At 46.1% G+C, this 20,950-nt stretch overlaps 1 protein-coding gene across 1 annotated transcript; it reads left to right on the forward strand.

Moving 5' to 3' along the window:
* The first annotated feature begins 6,344 nt into the window (after positions 1-6,344).
* EFHC1 (EF-hand domain containing 1) lies at positions 6,345-19,433 on the forward strand. The gene is made up of 10 exons (XM_075266924.1): positions 6,345-6,435; positions 8,749-8,970; positions 9,121-9,408; positions 9,530-9,679; positions 9,757-9,949; positions 10,350-10,570; positions 11,791-11,931; positions 12,107-12,320; positions 13,216-13,357; positions 19,376-19,433. The coding sequence occupies exons 1-10, from the start codon at positions 6,373-6,375 to the stop codon at positions 19,431-19,433; spliced, it is 1,692 nt and encodes a 563-aa protein (XP_075123025.1). The 5' UTR covers positions 6,345-6,372.
* The last annotated feature ends 1,517 nt before the right edge of the window (positions 19,434-20,950 follow it).

The following is a 20,950-nucleotide window of genomic DNA, read 5'->3' on the forward strand; positions in this document are numbered from 1 at the left end:
GAACCCATTGCTTTCAATGGGAGGTGTTTTTTTTTGGTCAGGCTTTTGACACCGATTTAGGGGCAAGAGAGGGCGAATTTTGACGCAGAAATCTGCCTCAAAATCCGCCGCCTCACAATAGTGGTCTATGTAGACCACTAGAGTTCTTTTTTCCACTAGCGGTTTGTTCCTCGCTCCCTTTCTTCAGGCGGATTCCGCGGCCCATTCATTTGGGCCTAATCCGGAGCGGCAGCCGTGACAGAATGTGTTCACATGGAACCCTGTCAACTAGGCCTTAAGGTGCCCGTACAACTTTGGTTGTTGACCAGGCATACAAGTGTTATAACTGGGGAGGGAAGTACCGGTAAGCTGCTAGTAGACAACCATCTCCTCCCCCCAAAAGGATGGATGCCGAAAGTCAACATGCCTGATCCTCTTTTATCCCAACATCATACGTTGGGGAGATGTTGGGAGGCTCTTTACATAAGACAACTGGTTAGGTTTGGCCAACTTTGCTTCAATGTGCATGGCGGCCTTCAAACCAAAGCCCCGTGATATTTTTTTTAACACTTAAATTTAAGAAAAGGGGATGGGACCAACCAAGGCTGGCCCTCATTTCTCTTCGAAACCCCTAGAAGTAATATAATGTATGCCAAGGTTTCCAATAGCTTTGAAGCTTCATAAAACTTCATTCAACTCTACGTAACGTCCATCCAGATAGCAGTAGATCTTGGCCAACAGGGGACCAGATATGGAGTAGGGTAACAGCTTGTTGAGATGTTACAGCGGTTTAGGTAATATTTCACAATTGCACTTTACACCTGATCCAAACTTGAACTTACCTACTTTTAGTCCGAAGAACTTTTATAGGAAATGGTTCGGTGGTCCAACAAGTAGATGTTTGCCCCATAACAAGTTGATCTATTTTTCAGTTTTCAACATTCCTTGCCCTCAACCTCCAGTGGATAGGGGTAGGGATATAGCAATGGAAGTCATGGTCATCCATTTTTGGAAACCGGTCGAAGAACAAGGCCATCTTAAAGCATCTACACGTTTCGATAGGTTGGACCTTCTAGTATCTAGATCTCCTCAATTCAATTTTGAGTCCAAGACTTCACACGCTCTTGGTAACTTCTACTCACAGACAACCTTAACAAGTAAAGAACTGGTGCTGGCGATTGTAGCCCTTTAGATCTCTATATGTTTAATACTTTAATGATAGAATATATAAAATAATATAAAACCTGTAAAAATATTCGTGTTGAAGGTCGGCTGAGGCATCTAGTATGCACTGGAAACGAATCACTAGATGCGATGACGCGGGCCTTTGCACGATGTCCACGTGGTCTCCTAGTGGACATATACTGCACATGAGACTCTAGGTCCACTGGCAACCTCACATTCTGCCAGGGACCACTTATATTAACCAGTATATAATAAGCAATTGACCACTATGGCAAGTACTTAAAGGAATTGTCCATTACTTGGTCAACCCACTTAGAAATTTGAGAGTAAGAACTGTCAGTCGCGTTCCCGTGTAGGAATGGATGTCACAGTTCATTTATGGCATTGCTGTCCTGGGTTCAAATTCTACCAGGGCGGTATATGTATAGAATTTTCCATTGCCCATATGGGAATTTTTCCCCACATTCCAAAACCATATAGGTTTTTTTTTTTCACCTTGTACCGACTCGGCATCAGGTAACAGTGGGGACATACGAGGTCTCTCTGATCTTGGTGGGGGATATATTCTATGTAAACAGCTATATACTTGACATATGTACTATAAACCTGAGCCAGGGGAGAGGGAGCATAGAAGAAATGAGGTCCCCCTGGACCTAGGAAGAATGATAAAAATATACCATGGGGCCCATAACCTCATGGAACAACCTCTTAGTTTTTTTGACCCAAGTTTCTATGTCTATCAAGGTTAATTTACATTGTTTGCTCCTCGGGGGCGGAGCCTGCTCTGAATAAATATATTGTCTTTACAACACAGAAGGATCTATCAGTGTTACATGAGTAAAACAAGGGAATGAAAAAGTTCTTGAGCATCTAGGTCAGATGATATTCAGAGTTCCTTACATTCCTATAAGTAAAGGGCATAATGGTCCAACTTTTTGTGCTTTTTTTTAATTTACTTCTATTTATCAATAGTCAGGCTGCTGACATGGTGGCGTCTCGTATACCCGCCATGTATACGTTTTTACTACGCATGATAAAAACCTGTTTTAATACCTGGTACTGTACCTGTATATTCATGATGTAACACATTGGGCCTGTGGTTTTAGTGCTCTACATGTGACTAATAGGATGTTTTGCCACAAACGGTCCGATGGATAGAAAATCCTTCTTAAAGGGATTGTCCCCTTTTAACAAGCAATGCCCTGCGAGCGGGCCTCCGGGCAACTATTGATGTCTAATTGGGTATACTAAAATGGAGAACCCCTTTAAGGCCCACCCTCTCAAACATTGACTACTTTTAATAGAATTTTATCCAAATGTTTTTGTTTTTAACCCTTCCGTTTTGATAATTCATGTCTTGATCCCAATCTAAAATTTGGGTAATGTCCACCACTTTGTAACCTACGTGCGGTTTGCCTCAAGTTTCTTAACTTGGTGTAAGTTGTTCATGTGACCAGATAACAATAAAATACTTTTACACCCCTGAAGTGAATTATTTGATATGTACTTTTAGCTAGTACATGTGCTATCTGTGCCCCACGTGGCCTCGAGGGTCATGTGGGGTGATGGGCCTGCGGGGACTGAAGCACGGCGCGCGACCAAAGGGGCTGTGTTGGCAGACATTGGTGCCCTGAGAACAGGTATACCGGCAGAGTTTGGACAACCCCTTTAAGACGACCACTGAAGCTGAGTTTGTCCCCGGCCTCAATCACTGCTGCACATGTGCCAAGGCATCGGTGACGTATCTTAGTCAGTAGACTTCAGTGCTGAATGGTGCGCATGCGCAGTGATAGTCAGGCCTAATAGTCTAACACTTACATTTTTGCCTCTAGACTAGGCGCTGGCAGGAACTCGACACTATAAATGCTACCTGCGGAGGAGTAACCCTTTATATTCTCCCCCTGACCTCTTGCGGACATGTCAATTGTGTTTCCATGCTCACTGCAGGGGGCAGCCATCAACATCTGGAGGGATCAAACCTACATCCTTTATGGGGTCAGTCATTACAGCCAAGACAAAGGAGGGAGGACGCCATAATAATATCCTGCAGCAGCCCACGGTGTAAAAGCGCCACCATGTGTTCAATGCTAGAATAGTTTTAGAATTTTTTTTTTTTTTTTTTAATTTCCATGGCATTTTCCCTATTGCAGTCATTATTATTATCTATAATATTACTATATACATAAGGACATAATATAACACTGTATTATCTTAGGCTTCAGCTGTATAGAATTTTATTTTCTAAAATTTATTTGATATAACTAGATAGAATGCCTTAAAAATAATATAAGTAGGCAGATTTCTCACTCAGAACTCAGGGAAAGCTGGGTCTCCTGAGTTTTTTGACAGCTTATTCACTGTGTGATGTATCACTGTGCAACTAGAAATTTTGCCATTCAGGCCTGTGGGAAAGCTGGGTCTCCTGAAAAGTCTAATTCTGCATCAAGGGTTGTGGCAGATTGGGAAAGTTGGGTCTCCTGAGTGTCATCAGTCTAGCACAAAGAGCTAAAGATAAATTATCACAGTCAGATGGAATTGCCGTTCCGGATTCTGGAAAAGATGGATCCGAGTTAAGCTGGATCTGATGTATCACTGTGTAGGTAATGATTTACAATTCAGAACTCTGGGAAAGCTGGATCTCCCAAATGCCAGTGCTATCTATCTATCTATCTATCCGTCAAGAGAAGTAGTACGACATGACTAGGTAGATTTGTCATTCAGGAATCCAAAAAAGCTGGGTCTACTGAATAAGAATTATATCTACTGATTTATCATTTTACATTCAGGAATCTAGGAAAGTTGGGTCATCTGAAACGCAGTGGAAGTATGACTACATACCTAGAGAGATTCGTCATTCAGTACGGTGGGAAAGCTGGGTGTACTGAATGTGAATTGACTAACCATATAACTAGGAAAGTAAAACTGCATAACTAGGCATATCTGCCATTCAAATATCTAGGAAAGCTGGGTGCCCTGAATAGTGTTTCATAGAAAGACAGTTTGCCATTCAGGTCCCTAGAAAAGCTTGTGTTTTTAATGATGATATTACCTAGTTATATGAGTGTACAAATAGACATTTAGGTTTCTTGGAAAGCTGGGTGCTTTGAATGGCATTTCAATTAGTTATAAGTAGACAGATTAGCCATTTGGAAATGTATGACTGCAGAGCCAGACATTTTTGCCATTCAGGGCTCTGGGAAAGCTGTGTGTCATGAATAATAACTGTCTTGTTATTCCAGAGAGGACATATAACTGCAAAAATATTTTGCTGGAAAGCTGGGTCTCCTGTATACCAAGCCTAGCTATATATCCAGAGCTATAGTACTATAGAGCTAAGCAGATTACTATTCAGGGTAATAGAAAAGCTGGGTATTGTCAATGAGATTTTATAATATGTGATTTATCACTGAACAACTAGAAAATTTGTCATTCAGGACTCTGGGAAAGTTGAGTGTCCCATAAATAACAGTCATGTATAACTACAGAATAAGACATTTTGCCTTTCAGGACTCTGGGAAAGCTGAGTGCCCCATAAATAGCAGTCATGTACAGTATAACTACAGAATAAGACATTTTGCCTTTCAGGACTCTGGGAAAGCTGAGTGCCCCATAAGTAGCAGTCATGTATAACTACAGAATAAGACATTTTGCCTTTCAGGACTCTGGGAAAGCTGAGTGCCCCATAAATAGCAATCATGTATAACTACAGAATAAGACATTTTACCTTTCTGGGCTCTGGGAAAGCTGAGTGCCCCATAAATAGCAGTCATGTATAACTACAGAATAAGACATTTTACCTTTCTGGGCTCTGGGAAAGCTGAGTGCCCCATAAATAGCAGTCATGTATAACTACAGAATAAGACATTTTGCCTTTCAGGACTCTGGGAAAGCTGAGTGCCCCATAAATAGCAGTCATGTACAGTATAACTACAGAATAAGACATTTTACCTTTCTGGGCTCTGGGAAAGCTGAGTGCCCCATAAATAGCAGTCATGTATAACTACAGAATAAGACATTTTGCCTTTCAGGACTCTGGGAAAGCTGAGTGCCCCATAAATAGCAGTCATGTATAACTACAGAATAAGACATTTTGCCTTTCAGGACTCTAGGAAAGCTGAGTGCCCCATAAATAGCAGTCATGTACAGTATAACTACAGAATAAGACATTTTGCCTTTCAGGACTCTGGGAAAGCTGAGTGCCCCATAAATAGCAGTCATGTACAGTATAACTACAGAATAAGACATTTTGCCTTTCAGGACTCTGGGAAAGCTGAGTGCCCCATAAATAGCAGTCATGTATAACTACAGAATAAGACATTTTGCCTTTCAGGACTCTGGGAAAGCTGAGTGCCCCATAAATAGCAGTCATGTATAACTACAGAATAAGACATTTTACCTTTCTGGGCTCTGGGAAAGCTGAGTGCCCCATAAATAGCAGTCATGTATAACTACAGAATAAGACATTTTACCTTTCTGGGCTCTGGGAAAGCTGAGTGCCCCATAAATAGCAGTCATGTATAACTACAGAATAAGACATTTTGCCTTTCAGGACTCTGGGAAAGCTGAGTGCCCCATAAATAGCAGTCATGTATAACTACAGAATAAGACATTTTGCCTTTCAGGACTCTGGGAAAGCTGAGTGCCCCATAAATAGCAGTCATGTATAACTACAGAATAAGACATTTTACCTTTCTGCACTCTGGGAAAGCTGAGTGCCCCATAAATAGCAGTCATGTATAACTACAGAATAAGACATTTTACCTTTCAGGACTCTGGGAAAGCTGAGTGCCCCATAAATAGCAGTCATGTATAACTACAGAATAAGACATTTTGCTTTTCAGGACTCTGGGAAAGCTGTGTGTTTTGAATGACAATTGAATGTATAACTACATTGATCTTTTGATGAACGACAATTCCACCTTGGTATAAAGAAGAAGATTCATCACTGTATTACCATTCAGGGCTCTGGAAAAGCTGCGTGACCTGTCAATGTGATGATGTTGGACAGCGGTACTATACAGTAATACTCTGTGTGTTCAGGGCTCTAGGAGCTGACGGTGTCAGGTGACCAGGGGGCGTGGTCACGTAGTGTTTACCGTTACGATGGAGGCCGTAGTCATGTCTGACCGTTGCCTGGAGACAGAGCAAGCGGCAGAGAGACGGCCAGGCCATAGACTAGAAGGCTAGAGACATCCTGGGAGAGCGATCATGTCCTCTCATCCTGTACATGGACTGCCATTCCTGCCCGGGAACACCTACCGGGACCCCACCGTAAGTATCGCATACAATGGCGGCAACGTGGAACCGATATGTGACGGGACCGATATAGGACTAGCAGTTTTATGGTCAGTCTGTGCGCCATATTTCTATTTATCTTCCTATAAAGGTCCTGATGCAGAATACGGCGTATACTAACTGATACGAGACGATATAATATAATTATCGACTACTGGCGTATACGTCAAGTATATAATGGCGCAAACCGCTCCAAGTGTTGGTATCACATTCACGTGGTTCGGGATTTGTTGGGTTTTGGCGTTTCGTCCACTGCGACACATTGCGGGGATTTATTATTGGTTCTGTTTCTACAAGAGCGGTTTTATTTATGGGTACAATGTTTTTTGGAGGGAATAAATCATAAATGGCGCAATATTGTGATGTCCCAACACGCAGTGCGGGTATACAGACAGAAACAGTCAGCTATGGCGGAAAATAATAAAAAAGACATCCCATAGTGTCCCAGAATGACATACATTACCCCGTGTGCCGCGTATAATGCTATGCCCAGAATGTGCCATATACAGTATAATGCTATACCATGGTGTGCCATGTTTAATACCCTTCCTGGTGTGCCATAGTGTATCCAGATTACCATCCCCAGTGTTACTGCGCCATGTATATTACTATACCCAGTGTACCACGTATAATGCTATAATTCGTGTAACATGTATAATACTATACCCGGTGTAACCTATATAATACTATATAAGGTGTACCACATATAATACCATTACCAGTGTACCATGTATATTACTAAACCTCATGTACCACGTATGATACTATACAAGGTGTTCCACATATGATACTATTCCTGGTGTACCACGTATAATACTATACCAGGTGTACCACGTATGATACTATACAAGGTGTTCCACATATGATACTATTCCCGGTGTACCACGTATAATACTATACCAGGTGTACCACGTATGATACTATACAAGGTGTTCCACATATGATACTATTCCCGGTGTACCACGTATAATACTATACCAGGTGTACCACATATGATACTATACCAGGTCTACCACGTATAATACTATACCAGGTGTACCACGTATAATACTATACCAGGTGTTCCACGTATAATACTATACCAGGTCTACCACGTATAATACTATACCAGGTGTACCACGTATAATACTATTCCTGGTGTACCACATATAATACTATATCAGGTGTACCACGTATAATACTATTCCTGGTGTACCACATATGATACTATTCTCGGTGTACCACATATAATACTATATCAGGTGTACCACGTATAATACTATACCAGGTGCACCACGTATAATACTATACCAGGTGTACCATGTATGATACTATACCAGGTCTACCACGTATAATACTATATCAAGTGTTCCACGTATAATACTATACCCCTTGTACCACCTATAATACTATACCAGGTGTACCACGTATGTTACTATTCCCGATGTACCATGTATAATACTATACCAGGTGTAACATGTATAATACTATACCAGGTGTAACATGTATAATACTATATCAAGTTACCACGTATAATACTACACCAGGTTACCACGTATAATACTATACCAGGTGTACCACGTATAATACTATACCAGGTGTACCACGTATAATACTATACCAGGTGTACCACGTATAATACTACACCAGGTGTACCACGTATAATACTATACCAGGTGTACCACGTATAATACTATACCAGGTGTACCACGTATAATACTACACCAGGTGTACCACGTATAATACTATACCAGGTTACCACGTATAATACTATACCAGGTTACCACGTATACTATACCAGGTGTACCACGTATAATACTATACCAGGTGTACCACGTATAATACTATACCAGGTGTACCACGTATAATACTACACCAGGTGTACCACGTATAATACTATACCAGGTGTACCACGTATAATACTATACCAGGTGTACCACGTATAATACTATACCAGGTGTACCACGTATAATACTATACCAGGTGTACCACGTATAATACTATACCAGGTTACCACGTATACTATACCAGGTGTACCACGTATAATACTATACCAGGTGTACCACGTATAATACTATTCCTGGTGTACCACGTATAATACTATACCAGGTGTAACATGTATGATACTATACCAGGTCTACCACGTATAATACTATATCAGGTGTTCCACGTATAATACTATACCTCTTGTACCACCTATAATACTATACCAGGTGTACCACGTATTTACTATTCTTGATGTACCACGTATAATGCTATCTCTGATGTACCACGTATATTACTATTCCCATCTTTCTTTTCCTCTACCAGAAATCTGCTTTCCACCGCACTCAGACGCTGACATACCGTAATGGGTACAGCCGCCCAGTACTTCCCACTGTAGGGATCGGTAGGGATCCGATTACAGTGAACCAGCTGTCACAAGCGGAATTAGATGAACTCTCCAACAAAAGACCAACCCTGACCTATGGCCAAGTGCGGCAGGCGCCACCGTCCAGCTTCGTCCCGGTGTACGTGGCCTTCGACAAAAAGGTAAATGAGGATATAATAAATAATACCACAACCTCCATGACGCTAGGCTCACACTAGTGATCTCCAGGCTGTGCCTTTATGGCGGTTGTGGAACTACAACACCCAGCATACCCTGACATACCTTGCCCATATGTCCTTTCCAACCTCTAGGTGTTAAAATTTGAGGCCTTCTTCAAGGAAACCGTCCCCATCTCTCAAGACGAACACTACAGGGTACGGAGAGTGAGTGTGTATTACTACCTAGAAGACGACACTATATCCGTGGTGGAGCCCCCAGTGGTGAACTCCGGAATACCTCAAGGCACGTTTATAAAGAGACAGAGACACCCAAAAAATGACAACGGGGATCATTACCATTGGAAGGATCTCAACGTGGGCATTAACATTACCCTGTACGGCAGGACGTTCCGTCTGGTCAGCTGCGACAGATTCACACAGGTAATGAGTCAAAATTACCCGCAAATATTTTAACATTACGGCTAGACGCCAACCTGCAACCAAAGTCGCCATATGACGCAATGCCACTAAGACGTCACTCGTTTGCTGTCATTATATACAGGATTTTCTAGAGAGCGAGGGCATCGACGTGAACCTACCAGAAGCAATCCCTCCCGATCCCTACACCGAGCTCCGTAAAGAGCCGGCCCGTACCTACATCACACCACCCGACTTTGATAAACTCAAGCAGTTCCTGACCATGGACCGTAAGGTAACCATTGTCCGGATACAATGTAGCAAACCCTCAGCTGTGAGACGCTTTACTTACATAGGACTCCACGTCTCCAGGTCCTGCGGTTCTTCTCGCTCTGGGATGACACGGACAGTATGTTCGGGGACACACGGCCAGTCATTATACACTATTACCTGGTGGATGACACTGTGGAGGTCCGGGAGGTCCACGAGAGGAATGACGGGAGGGATCCCTTCCCGGTATTAATGAAGCGCCAACACTTACCGAAATCTGTGAAGGATGTAAGAGGTGAGAGCAGTTTGTCCAGTACATTTGGTGATGATTAGGGTTGAGCGATCGATTCCGATCGGCGATCGAGCAAATTTCACGATCGGGATCGGCTGGAAAATGATCGGAAATCGGATTTTGAAATCTCAAGAGCGGCTCAACCCTAAAAGTGACTTTTCCCATAGAGAAGCATTGACTAGGGTTGAGGGATCGGAAAAGATCGGATTCCGATCAGTGATCGAGCAAATTTCACGATCGGGATGGGCTGGAAAATGATCGGAAATCGGATTTTAAAATCGGTCCTGAAATCTCAACCCCAGTGATGATCCCATAGATGGGAAGAATTCCAAAAATTGGGAATGTAGGAATCAAAACTGTGACCTATTGAGATCCATCATCACTTTTTATCGTTTTCTCACAGATACCTTTCCAAAATGTGTCCTGGAAATGTCTGACCAGGAGGTGACGGAGTGGTACTCCCCCCGGGACTTCATGGTGGGCCACCATGTCACCATTCTGGGGCGTAAGTTCTTCCTGTACGACTGTGACGACTACACCCGAACCTTCTATCAGGAGAACCTGGGGGTCCAGGACCTGACACCTGCTGAGGTCAAGAAGCCCCAGGAGGAAGAAGTGACACAGGTAGACCTACAGCGCGCCATTCCTTCACCTAGTCAGTCGCCCTAACCCTAAATCGGAATACCCCGGTCATGGAAGAGGGTCTTGTTGTCATCCTCTTGTCATGTAGGAAAAGAAGAGTCCTATAGACAGATGTATTATAGTTTATGGAGTAGTCAACTTTGGAGAAGGGACCTCAGGGGAGGTTCTAACAATGGCAGACAACACGACATGTGACCCTATGCCCCACCCATTTGTATAGGGCACGCCCACAACCTACTTAAAATCACAAGTAGTACATATGACCAATTCTTGACACCTAAAATTGAATACAGACCCTGATATAAATATAAACTCAAGATGAGACCCCACACCCATATATACAGATCCCCTAAAGAAAAGGAGACCCCCTTTAACAAAGGAGTAACTTGAAGCTTTTGGGCTCCAATACAAAATCTGCAACAAGGCCCCCATAACTATGTACTATATATGATAGTGGTGTCTTAATATACTGTAGAGAGGAATTCAGGCCCCCCTCAGGCTCCAGGGCCCAGTTGCATCTGATACTTGTGCACCCCTGTAGCTACACACCTACTCCTCAAATCAGAACCCCATTGATACAATACCGACTCGTCCCCTTAATACCGAGCTCAAAATAAACCGGACCCCTAAAGAAATGCAAACCACAGATTAGTCCCCATTCACACTGACCCCACAGTACAAACCCAAGAACCCCTCCCCCAATACAGACCTCAAACCAAACTAGACCCCTAAAGAAATGCAGACCTTAAATCAGGCCCCCATTGACACTGACCCCACAATGTCAACCCCAGACCCGTCCCCTTAATACAGACCTCAAATGCAAACCAAGATTAAGTCCCCTAAATACAGAACTTAGTCCAAACCCTTCCCCAAATAAATAGAAATCCTACAGAGCCCCTAAACCGATACCGACCCCAGATCAGATCCCCATTATTAGAACTAATGACCAGAATGGCCCTAAATAAAGACCCCAGACCAGATTACCAGAACCCAGACCTTCAGACAACTCCTACTACAAACCAACCCATTTATAGCATCGCCAGCTACACTGTCTGTTGGTCACATGGTCAAACACTAAAAAAAAGTTATGGCCGCCGAGGGGTAAAAACAAAACCCTTTTTGGGCCCATAAATAGATATTATTTCTATAGGACCTGTTACCCCCAGCTGATGATGATGATGACCGCTGTGTCCCTTCCGCAGGAGATCCCTCCATATAATGGCTATGGTTTGCTGGAGGACTCTCTTCAGAATTGTCTCACCCTGGTCCCCAAACCACCCAAGAAAGACGTGATCAAGATGCTGGAGAACGACCACAAGGTCCTGAGATACGCGGCCGCTCTGGTACGCTCCCTGTCCTATTGTATACCTATACTGTCTAACGTTTGGTCCCCCTAGCCCATTGTGGTCCCCTTGACTAGTTCTGGAGTGGGCCAGTGCTGGGTGCCGATCTGCGTCCATGTGGGCCAGTCTATGCCCTGTCCACCCATCTAATGGTTCCCAGTATGTGCCTCCCTAGGACTCAATGAACCCCGAAGACAAAGGCCGGCGTTTCATCCTGTGCTACTACCTGTCCGACGACACCATCAGTGTTTTCGAGCCCCAAATCCGCAACTCAGGAATCATTGGAGGGAAATTCTTAGAAAAGAGCAGAGTTCCCAAACCGGGCTCCTCCATAGACAACCCCGTCTACTACGGCCCTGCGGACTTCACCATTGGCGCGGTTGTCGAAGGTGAGACTGTCTTCGATTATTTTTACGTATTTCTCTTGTGTGTCGCCATCACTAGGGGCATAGAGCGAGAGAGACTAAGACTTTCATGGACAGGAGTAACATACACAGTGCCCCCTAGTGCCAGCAACATGCAAAAGTTATAGAAGTAGGTACAACTTTAAGGGCAAAGTGACATCATAAAATCAAAGTTTTCATGTTGAACATATTTTTAAGAATATTTTATTTATTTATTTATTATTAATTATTATTATTATTTGCTAGTCACTAGTTATTTATTTATTTTTTTTAAATATAAAAAAATATAAAAAATATATAAAAAAAATATAAAATATATATATATATTTTTTTAAAAAAAAAAAAAATAAATATTTTTTTTTTAAAAAAATCTAAATACTGCAATTTTCACTCTGGCCACTAAGCCTAACAAAAGACTGACACTTGCCAATTCTGTAGGGTTATTTTTTTTGCAGCAGTCACCTCCTTTACATCACAAACTGGATTTCAATACCACTGTAGATAACACCACTGACCCATCATTACATCACTACCAACACTAGATGATGTCACAGCTTATCTCCTCCCCCTCTCTGTACAGAGCATGTCCACAAAATTCTCAATGAGTCAGATCCAGACTATTACTGCCTATGGCCATGACCTTGCAGTAAAGCAGATCACTAAATGCTGTTAACAGAGCAGAGGAGAAGCCCAGGCAAGATGGCCGCCCACAGAAAATATAGAATTAAAAAATCTACAATCAGAAAATAAAAACAGATGACAAAAAAGTGATAAATTTTACTATTTGGTTTAAATAAATGGGAAAAAAAAAAATCAATACAATTTTTTTCAAAATTTTTATTGCCGATATTGTCCCTTTAACCGAGCTGTATTTGTCTAGTTTTCCGGCACCGGTTCATCATCATGGACGCCGACCAATATGTATTAAATTACATCAAGGCTCACAGACACGAATTCCCCTGCAAAGTATTGGATTCATTGGAGAAACACTTCCAGCCACAAGAGGGCGACACAGAGCTAAGGTAAGAAGAAGACAAGACGTGACTATTACGGTTAAATGTTTTTGATAGATGGCGGATTATCGAATCTTCCCGATTACCGGACAGTTGATTCACCTTCATTTATGTGGTAAAAGGGGATGTTTAAAGGGATGTTCATAGAGTATGACATACCTCCCAACTTTTGAAGAACCGAAAGAGGGACAAAATGTGCGGCGCGCGCCGTGGCAAATTTAGCCCCACCCACTTTTGTGTTGACTCCGCCCACTCGTTAATTTTTCATGTGCCCGCACACAGTATAATCCTCCTACAGTCACCCGTAAATTATATGTCCCCCCTCTATCTCTCCCCCAGTTTCATATACACCCTTCATCTGCCCCCAGTTTCATGTCCCTCTTCCATCTCTGCCCCCAGATTCATGTCCCTCTTCCATCTCTGCCCCCAGTTTCATGTCCCTCTTCCATCTCTGCCCCCAGATTCATGTCCCCTCCATCTCTGCCCCCAGATTCATGTCCCTCCATCTCTGCCCCCAGATTCATGTCCCCTCCATCTCTGCCCCCAGATTCATGTCCCACATCTCTGCCCCCAGATTCATGTCCCTCCATCTCTGCCCCCAGATTCATGTCCCTCCATCTCTGCCCCCAGATTCATGTCCCTCCATCTCTGCCCCCAGATTCATGTCCCTCCATCTCTGCCCCCAGATTAATGTCCCCTCCATCTCTGCCCCCAGATTCATGTCCCTCTTCCATCTCTGCCCCCAGTTTCATGTCCCTCTTCCATCTCTGCCCCCAGATTCATGTCCCCTCCATCTCTGCCCCCAGATTCATGTCCCTCCATCTCTGCCCCCAGATTCATGTCCCCTCCATCTCTGCCCCCAGATTCATGTCCCACATCTCTGCCCCCAGATTCATGTCCCTCCATCTCTGCCCCCAGATTCATGTCCCTCCATCTCTGCCCCCAGATTCATGTCCTCTCCATCTCTGCCCCCAGATTCATGTCCACTCCATCTCTGCCCCCAGATTCATGTCCCCACATCTCTGCCCCCAGATTCATGTCCACTCCATCTCTGCCCCCAGATTCATGTCCCTCCATCTCTGCCCCCAGATTCATGTCCCTCCATCTCTGCCCCCAGATTCATGTCCCTCCATCTCTGCCCCCAGATTCATGTCCTCTCCATCTCTGCCCCCAGATTCATGTCCACTCCATCTCTGCCCCCAGATTCATGTCCCCACATCTCTGCCCCCAGATTCATGTCCACTCCATCTCTGCCCCCAGATTCATGTCCCTCCATCTCTGCCCCCAGATTCATGTCCCCACATCTCTGCCCCCAGATTCATGTCCACTCCATCTCTGCCCCCAGATTCATGTCCCTCCATCTCTGCCCCCAGATTCATGTCCCCCCATCTCTGCCCCCAGATTCATGTCCACTCCATCTCTGCCCCCAGATTCATGTCCACTCCATCTCTGCCCCCAGATTCATGTCCCCTCCATCTCTGCCCCCAGATTCATGTCCCCCCATCTCTGCCCCCAGATTCATGTCCACTCCATCTCTGCCCCCAGATTCATGTCCACTCCATCTCTGCCCCCAGATTCATGTCCCCTCCATCTCTGCCCCCAGATTCATGTCCACTCCATCTCTGCCCCCAGATTCATGTCCCCACATCTCTGCCCCCAGATTCATGTCCCACATCTCTGCCCCCAGATTCCTGTCCCTCCATCTCTGCCCCCAGATTCATGTCCCCCCATCTCTGCCCCCAGATTCATGTCCCCACATCTCTGCCCCCAGATTCATGTCCACTCCATCTCTGCCCCCAGATTCATGTCCCTCCATCTCTGCCCCCAGATTCATGTCCCCACATCTCTGCCCCCAGATTCATGTCCACTCCATCTCTGCCCCCAGATTCATGTCCCTCCATCTCTGCCCCCAGATTCCTGTCCCTCCATCTCTGCCCCCAGATTCATGTCCACTCCATCTCTGCCCCCAGATTCATGTCCCCACATCTCTGCCCCCAGATTCATGTCCACTCCATCTCTGCCCCCAGATTCATGTCCCTCCATCTCTGCCCCCAGATTCATGTCCCCACATCTCTGCCCCCAGATTCATGTCCACTCCATCTCTGCCCCCAGATTCATGTCCCTCCATCTCTGCCCCCAGATTCATGTCCCCCCATCTCTGCCCCCAGATTCATGTCCACTCCATCTCTGCCCCCAGATTCATGTCCACTCCATCTCTGCCCCCAGATTCATGTCCCCTCCATCTCTGCCCCCAGATTCATGTCCCCCCATCTCTGCCCCCAGATTCATGTCCACTCCATCTCTGCCCCCAGATTCATGTCCACTCCATCTCTGCCCCCAGATTCATGTCCCCTCCATCTCTGCCCCCAGATTCATGTCCACTCCATCTCTGCCCCCAGATTCATGTCCCCACATCTCTGCCCCCAGATTCATGTCCCACATCTCTGCCCCCAGATTCCTGTCCCTCCATCTCTGCCCCCAGATTCATGTCCCCCCATCTCTGCCCCCAGATTCATGTCCACTCCATCTCTGCCCCCAGATTCATGTCCACTCCATCTCTGCCCCCAGATTCATGTCCCCACATCTCTGCCCCCAGATTCATGTCCACTCCATCTCTGCCCCCAGATTCATGTCCCTCCATCTCTGCCCCCAGATTCATGTCCCTCCATCTCTGCCCCCAGATTCATGTCCTCTCCATCTCTGCCCCCAGATTCATGTCCACTCCATCTCTGCCCCCAGATTCATGTCCCTCCATCTCTGCCCCCAGATTCATGTCCCCACATCTCTGCCCCCAGATTCATGTCCACTCCATCTCTGCCCCTAGATTCATGTCCCTCCATCTCTGCCCCCAGATTCATGTCCCTCCATCTCTGCCCCCAGATTCATGTCCTCTCCATCTCTGCCCCCAGATTCATGTCCACTCCATCTCTGCCCCCAGATTCATGTCCCCACATCTCTGCCCCCAGATTCATGTCCACTCCATCTCTGCCCCCAGATTCATGTCCCTCCATCTCTGCCCCCAGATTCATGTCGCCACATCTCTGCCCCCAGATTCATGTCCCACATCTCTGCCCCCAGATTCCTGTCCCTCCATCTCTGCCCCCAGATTCATGTCCCCATCTCTGCCCGCAGATTCATGTCCTCTCCATCTCTGCCCCCAGTGTCATGCCGTCCTCTCCTTCATCTGCCCCCAGATTCACGTTCCACCTCCACATTAAACTTACCTTCTCCTCCGCTCCCTCGCCGCTCTCTGCCCGCCTCTCTCGCTGACACATGCGGCTGAAAGAAGGAGCTGACACAGGTCAGCTTCTCGCTTCGCCGCTGCCCGCCTCTCTCCCTGACACATGCGGCTGAAGCTGCTCGCGTGCTCGCTTCGCTGCTGCGTCTCTCTCTCACTGACACATGCGGCTGAAGGAAGGAGCTGACAGAGGTCAGCTCCTCGCTTCGCCGCAGCGTGTCTCTCTCTCGCTGACACATGCGGCTGAAGCGAGGAGCTGACCTGTGTCAGCTCCTCGCTTCGCTGCTGCCGCCGGCTCCTGGCTTGTACATCGCGTCTACAAGCCAGGAGCCGGCGGCAGCAGCGAAGCGAGGAGCTGACACAGGTCAGCTCCTCGCTTCGCCGCTGCGTCTCTCTCTCGCTGACACATGCGGCTTCAGACGCGTGTGTCAGGGAGAGAGGCGGGCAGCGGCGAAGCGAGGAGCTGACCTGTGTCAGCTCCTTGCTTCAGCCGCATATGTGTTCAACTCAGATCTGCGTCCTCTGGACGCAGATCTGAGTTGAAATCGGGACATACCTCCCTCCAACCGGGACCGCGGGACATGTCACCCAAATCGTGACTGTCCCGCGGAAATCGGGACGGTTGGGAGGTATGGTATGATACTGACTGCTCACGTCTTACTAAGTACAGCACATTATATAGTGCTCAAAGGATTAACAGCGGGGGTCAGGGCGCTCCCCTGATGGTGGCTAAATATCCGTATTTACACCTTACTGCCCCCCTTCTATAGTAGATTTAGTACCTGCACCACCCACTGTCTTTGAAAGGGTTAAACAGGTTTATGTCGATGACCAAATCGGTGGGGGGCCAACTCTCAGCACCCCAGCAGATCAATTTACCTTTCCGCAAAATGCCTTTCCTGCACTCGTCTCATTCAAGTGAATGGGATTGAGCTGTAATACCCGACAGAGCCACTATAAAATGTATGGCGCTGTGTCTAGTATACAGTGTACAGTAGATGCCACAGCACTCACCCCAGTGTCATGGCCCCTGTAATCAGCAGGGATGTTAAGAGTTGGACCCCCACCGATCTGATATTGATGTCCCATCCTAAGGATACTAGAGTCCCTTTAAGTCCTGATTGTGTGTCCTATTATAACAGCTTGGATGCTCCCTCTAGTGGTTGGATGTATAACTACAGAAGAATTAGGACCCCAGCCCGAGGCTTTTTGGAGGCACCTGGAACCCCCCATTGAAATCAATGAGAACAGAAGCCAATCGGATGATACTGCATGCGTTCCCATAAGCTAGATCGTATGCATGAGGCCTTAGGGTCTTTGGACACAAGGGGAGGGGATCTAATTTGCATATTTTTCCCAAGGTGCACTTCCTTACACCAGCTGGATCTCCACAAGTCATGTGGACCTGCTAGAGCCTTATGCACACTGGCATAATATGACATCAGATGACCTCCAAGTTGTATGGCGCCATAATACAGCACCTGTGGATATATACAGGGCCTCGCAATATGCTATACGAAAGCCCGTACACACACTTCTCAGCTGAGGGTTTGTTACAACTAAGCACCTGCACTGGCCTGATCTGTACGTTACAGTGTATCAGTGCAGCAATCCAGACTGTCTACCATACAAAGGATGGGCTAGACGAGACGCAATTGTAACAAACCCTGTGCTGTGAAAAATATGAGATCACACAGAGCAAGCAGAGATCTTGAAGAGGTGTGTTGGGGTCTTAGAAGCGGCGATATAGGATGGTAGGTACGAGGGTCCCATGGATGTGCAGCATTGTCAGGGGTCCGCGCCCTCCTCCCCCCACCTTCCAGTATTCCTCTACGTTCCCAGCAGTGAGCACAGAGGATCCGGCAGACGTGGATGCGAAATGCAATCATTCCTGGACACTGAATCAGCCGTTCTGGACGAGGCGAGCTCCGCACACAACACTTATAGACAAATTTGGCTCTGCACTATAAATACTGAGTCCAAACCACGGCCCTGACAGACTCCGCCATCAGCCCAGAAGCGCCAGGAGTGTTGCTTCCCTGCAAGACAGCTGTACAGTACAACGTACAATGGAGAAAGAACTTTAGAATTAAAAGTGCGGGGATAAAGCAGCACAGAGTATTTCAGGAAAAGATAGCAGTCCCTCTCATGGGATCATGTTGGAGATTGTTCCTATTACGTGCAGCTAAGTCATGAGGAGGGAGAGAATCATCACAGAACGTGGTTTGGATAGTGGGAACAGCCATCCACAGCAGCACAGAGTATTTAAAGGGAGCCGGTCAATAGAATCAAGCATAGCAGCTCATCCCCCAGATAGATAGGTTAGGGTCTCCTGAATCTAACAGTTTTTTCCCCTTGTGAATCGTTACCTCCGTTGCAGAGATATTACCATTTTTGTCTGTATGCAAATGAGCTCGTGAAGTCACAAGGGCGCCGCCATTACTCCAAAGAGCTAATGTATTACCAAACTGGCGATATCTTGGCATCGGAGGCTCCGAATCACAAGGGGAAAACACTGTATGAGTCAGGTGACTCTGACCTATCTATCTGCGGGGTTAGGGTGAGATGCTGGGGTGTGAAGAGTCTCCCTTTAAGGAGAGGAGTGCTGATCTTTTAGGCTTCAGTGATCTGCCCTCATGTGATGACGTTAGAGAGGACAGGTCCAGTTCCATACTGTGAAGAGGAGGGTGGAGGCAGGGCAGAGTATTTCAGGAACGGAGTGTTAGGAGGACCCATCACTCTCAGGTTCTCTACTAGTCATAGCTTATGACCTCTGTTTGTGTTCACAGAATTGGCGCTGAAGAGCTCACAGATGGATCCGCAGAAACATGTGATCCGGCCCTGTAACCCAGAACTGACCCCGACCGTGGGGGAACCATCGCTTATTTATTATACTCTGACTAGAATGGTACAAATAAAGAAGATTACTGAGGTGTTAAAACGGATATTCTTCCTGTAATAAAAAGCACCGTCATCGCGGTGTGTGAATATAGCCATAAACTAGTCCGCTGCCCAAAAATTCCTCAAATTCTCCCACACGTAGCAATGCCAAATACGAGTATAATGGAGGATACAGCACAGAGTCTGCTGGTTACTGTCAGGGAGACGGATGTGCAAAGTACACCAGAAAAACTTTTTGGATGAAGCCACACCCCCTTTATGACATCATATACCCTTTGTGTGTCACACGCCATGGGACACAAATACAAAAAGCTTTATTGACACAAACGAAAACACAAAGGAAAGAGCGGTTGGGGTGAGGGTGGATGTGGAGTGGGTTGTTTGGGGGGGGGGGGAGGAGTCTTTGGGGGGTCTCTTCATTCTTGTATGGGACATGTGGGTATGGGCCACATCCATCATAATGGGCAGCACAGTGGGGCAGTGGTTAGCACTCTTGCCCTGGGGGCAACATCTGCATGGAGCTTGTAGGTTCTCAGTGTTTTTGTGGGTTTCCTCCCCCATGTGGGTGTTGGAGAGGAGTCTGTACGGCAGCTGCCACTAACTCCCCGACACTCCACAAGAATAGTGCGTTACAAAGGTTTGCCATCTGACAGGTCAAACGCCCCACCTGCCAGGGTTAGAAAACATGACCGAAAGTTCTACTTCCATTTTCTCAGGAAGTGACATCACGTCCATTGGTCACATGACCATGCTACAGCTCAGACCTATTCATTTGAGTAAGACTGAGCTGTATAGAGACCATAGAAGTGATGTCACTTCCTGTAAAAGGAGGAAGTGGAGCTCTTTTTGAAAGAAAGTGGCCATGTTTTCTAATCCTGCATAATCCCCTTTAATATGAAGCCCCTGGACTCTAATGTAAAGAACAGCCCCCCCAAATACCTATTTTGTGCCAAGCCAGGCCCCACAGACTAATCACTACATCTCCACTTTCTATATCTATCATGTGGACAGGAATGTCCTATAATGGCGACAAAACCATTAAAGGGATTCTACCATTAAATTAAAAAAAAAAATTCTCATTGACACATAGGAATAGCCTTAAGAAAGGCTATTCTTCTCCTACCTTTAGTTGTCTTCTCCGCGCCACCATTCGGTAGAAATCCCAGTTTTCATCGGTATGCAAATGAGTTCTCTCGCAGCACTGGGGGCGGGCCCAATGCTGCGAGAGAACTCTCCAGCACGCCTCCATCTTCTTCAGGAATGGGCTCTTCACACGTCTTCTGGCACTGGCGGTCAAACTTCTAGTCCACGTGCATGCCCGCGGCCACATAGTAAGTCCATTTTCTTGTGGTCTGTGGGCATGCACAGTCGGCTCTGCCCAAGGCCTAAAAGTTTGACCGCCAGAAGAAGACGCATTAAGAGCCCATTCCTGAAGATGGAGGCGGCGCTGGAGTGTTCTCTCG

Source organism: Leptodactylus fuscus, chromosome 3, assembly GCF_031893055.1.
Source record: "Leptodactylus fuscus isolate aLepFus1 chromosome 3, aLepFus1.hap2, whole genome shotgun sequence".
NCBI lineage: Eukaryota > Metazoa > Chordata > Amphibia > Anura > Leptodactylidae > Leptodactylus > Leptodactylus fuscus.

Excerpts from the sequence above, each read along its gene's own strand:
- EFHC1 (XM_075266924.1), top strand. The coding sequence starts at position 6,373 with ATGTCCTCTCATCCTGTACATGGACTGCCATTCCTGCCCGGGAACACC. Across the intron at positions 9,409-9,529 it reads GCTGCGACAGATTCACACAG|GATTTTCTAGAGAGCGAGGG; the intron begins GTAATGAGTCAA and ends CATTATATACAG. Across the intron at positions 12,321-13,215 it reads CATTGGCGCGGTTGTCGAAG|TTTTCCGGCACCGGTTCATC; the intron begins GTGAGACTGTCT and ends GTATTTGTCTAG.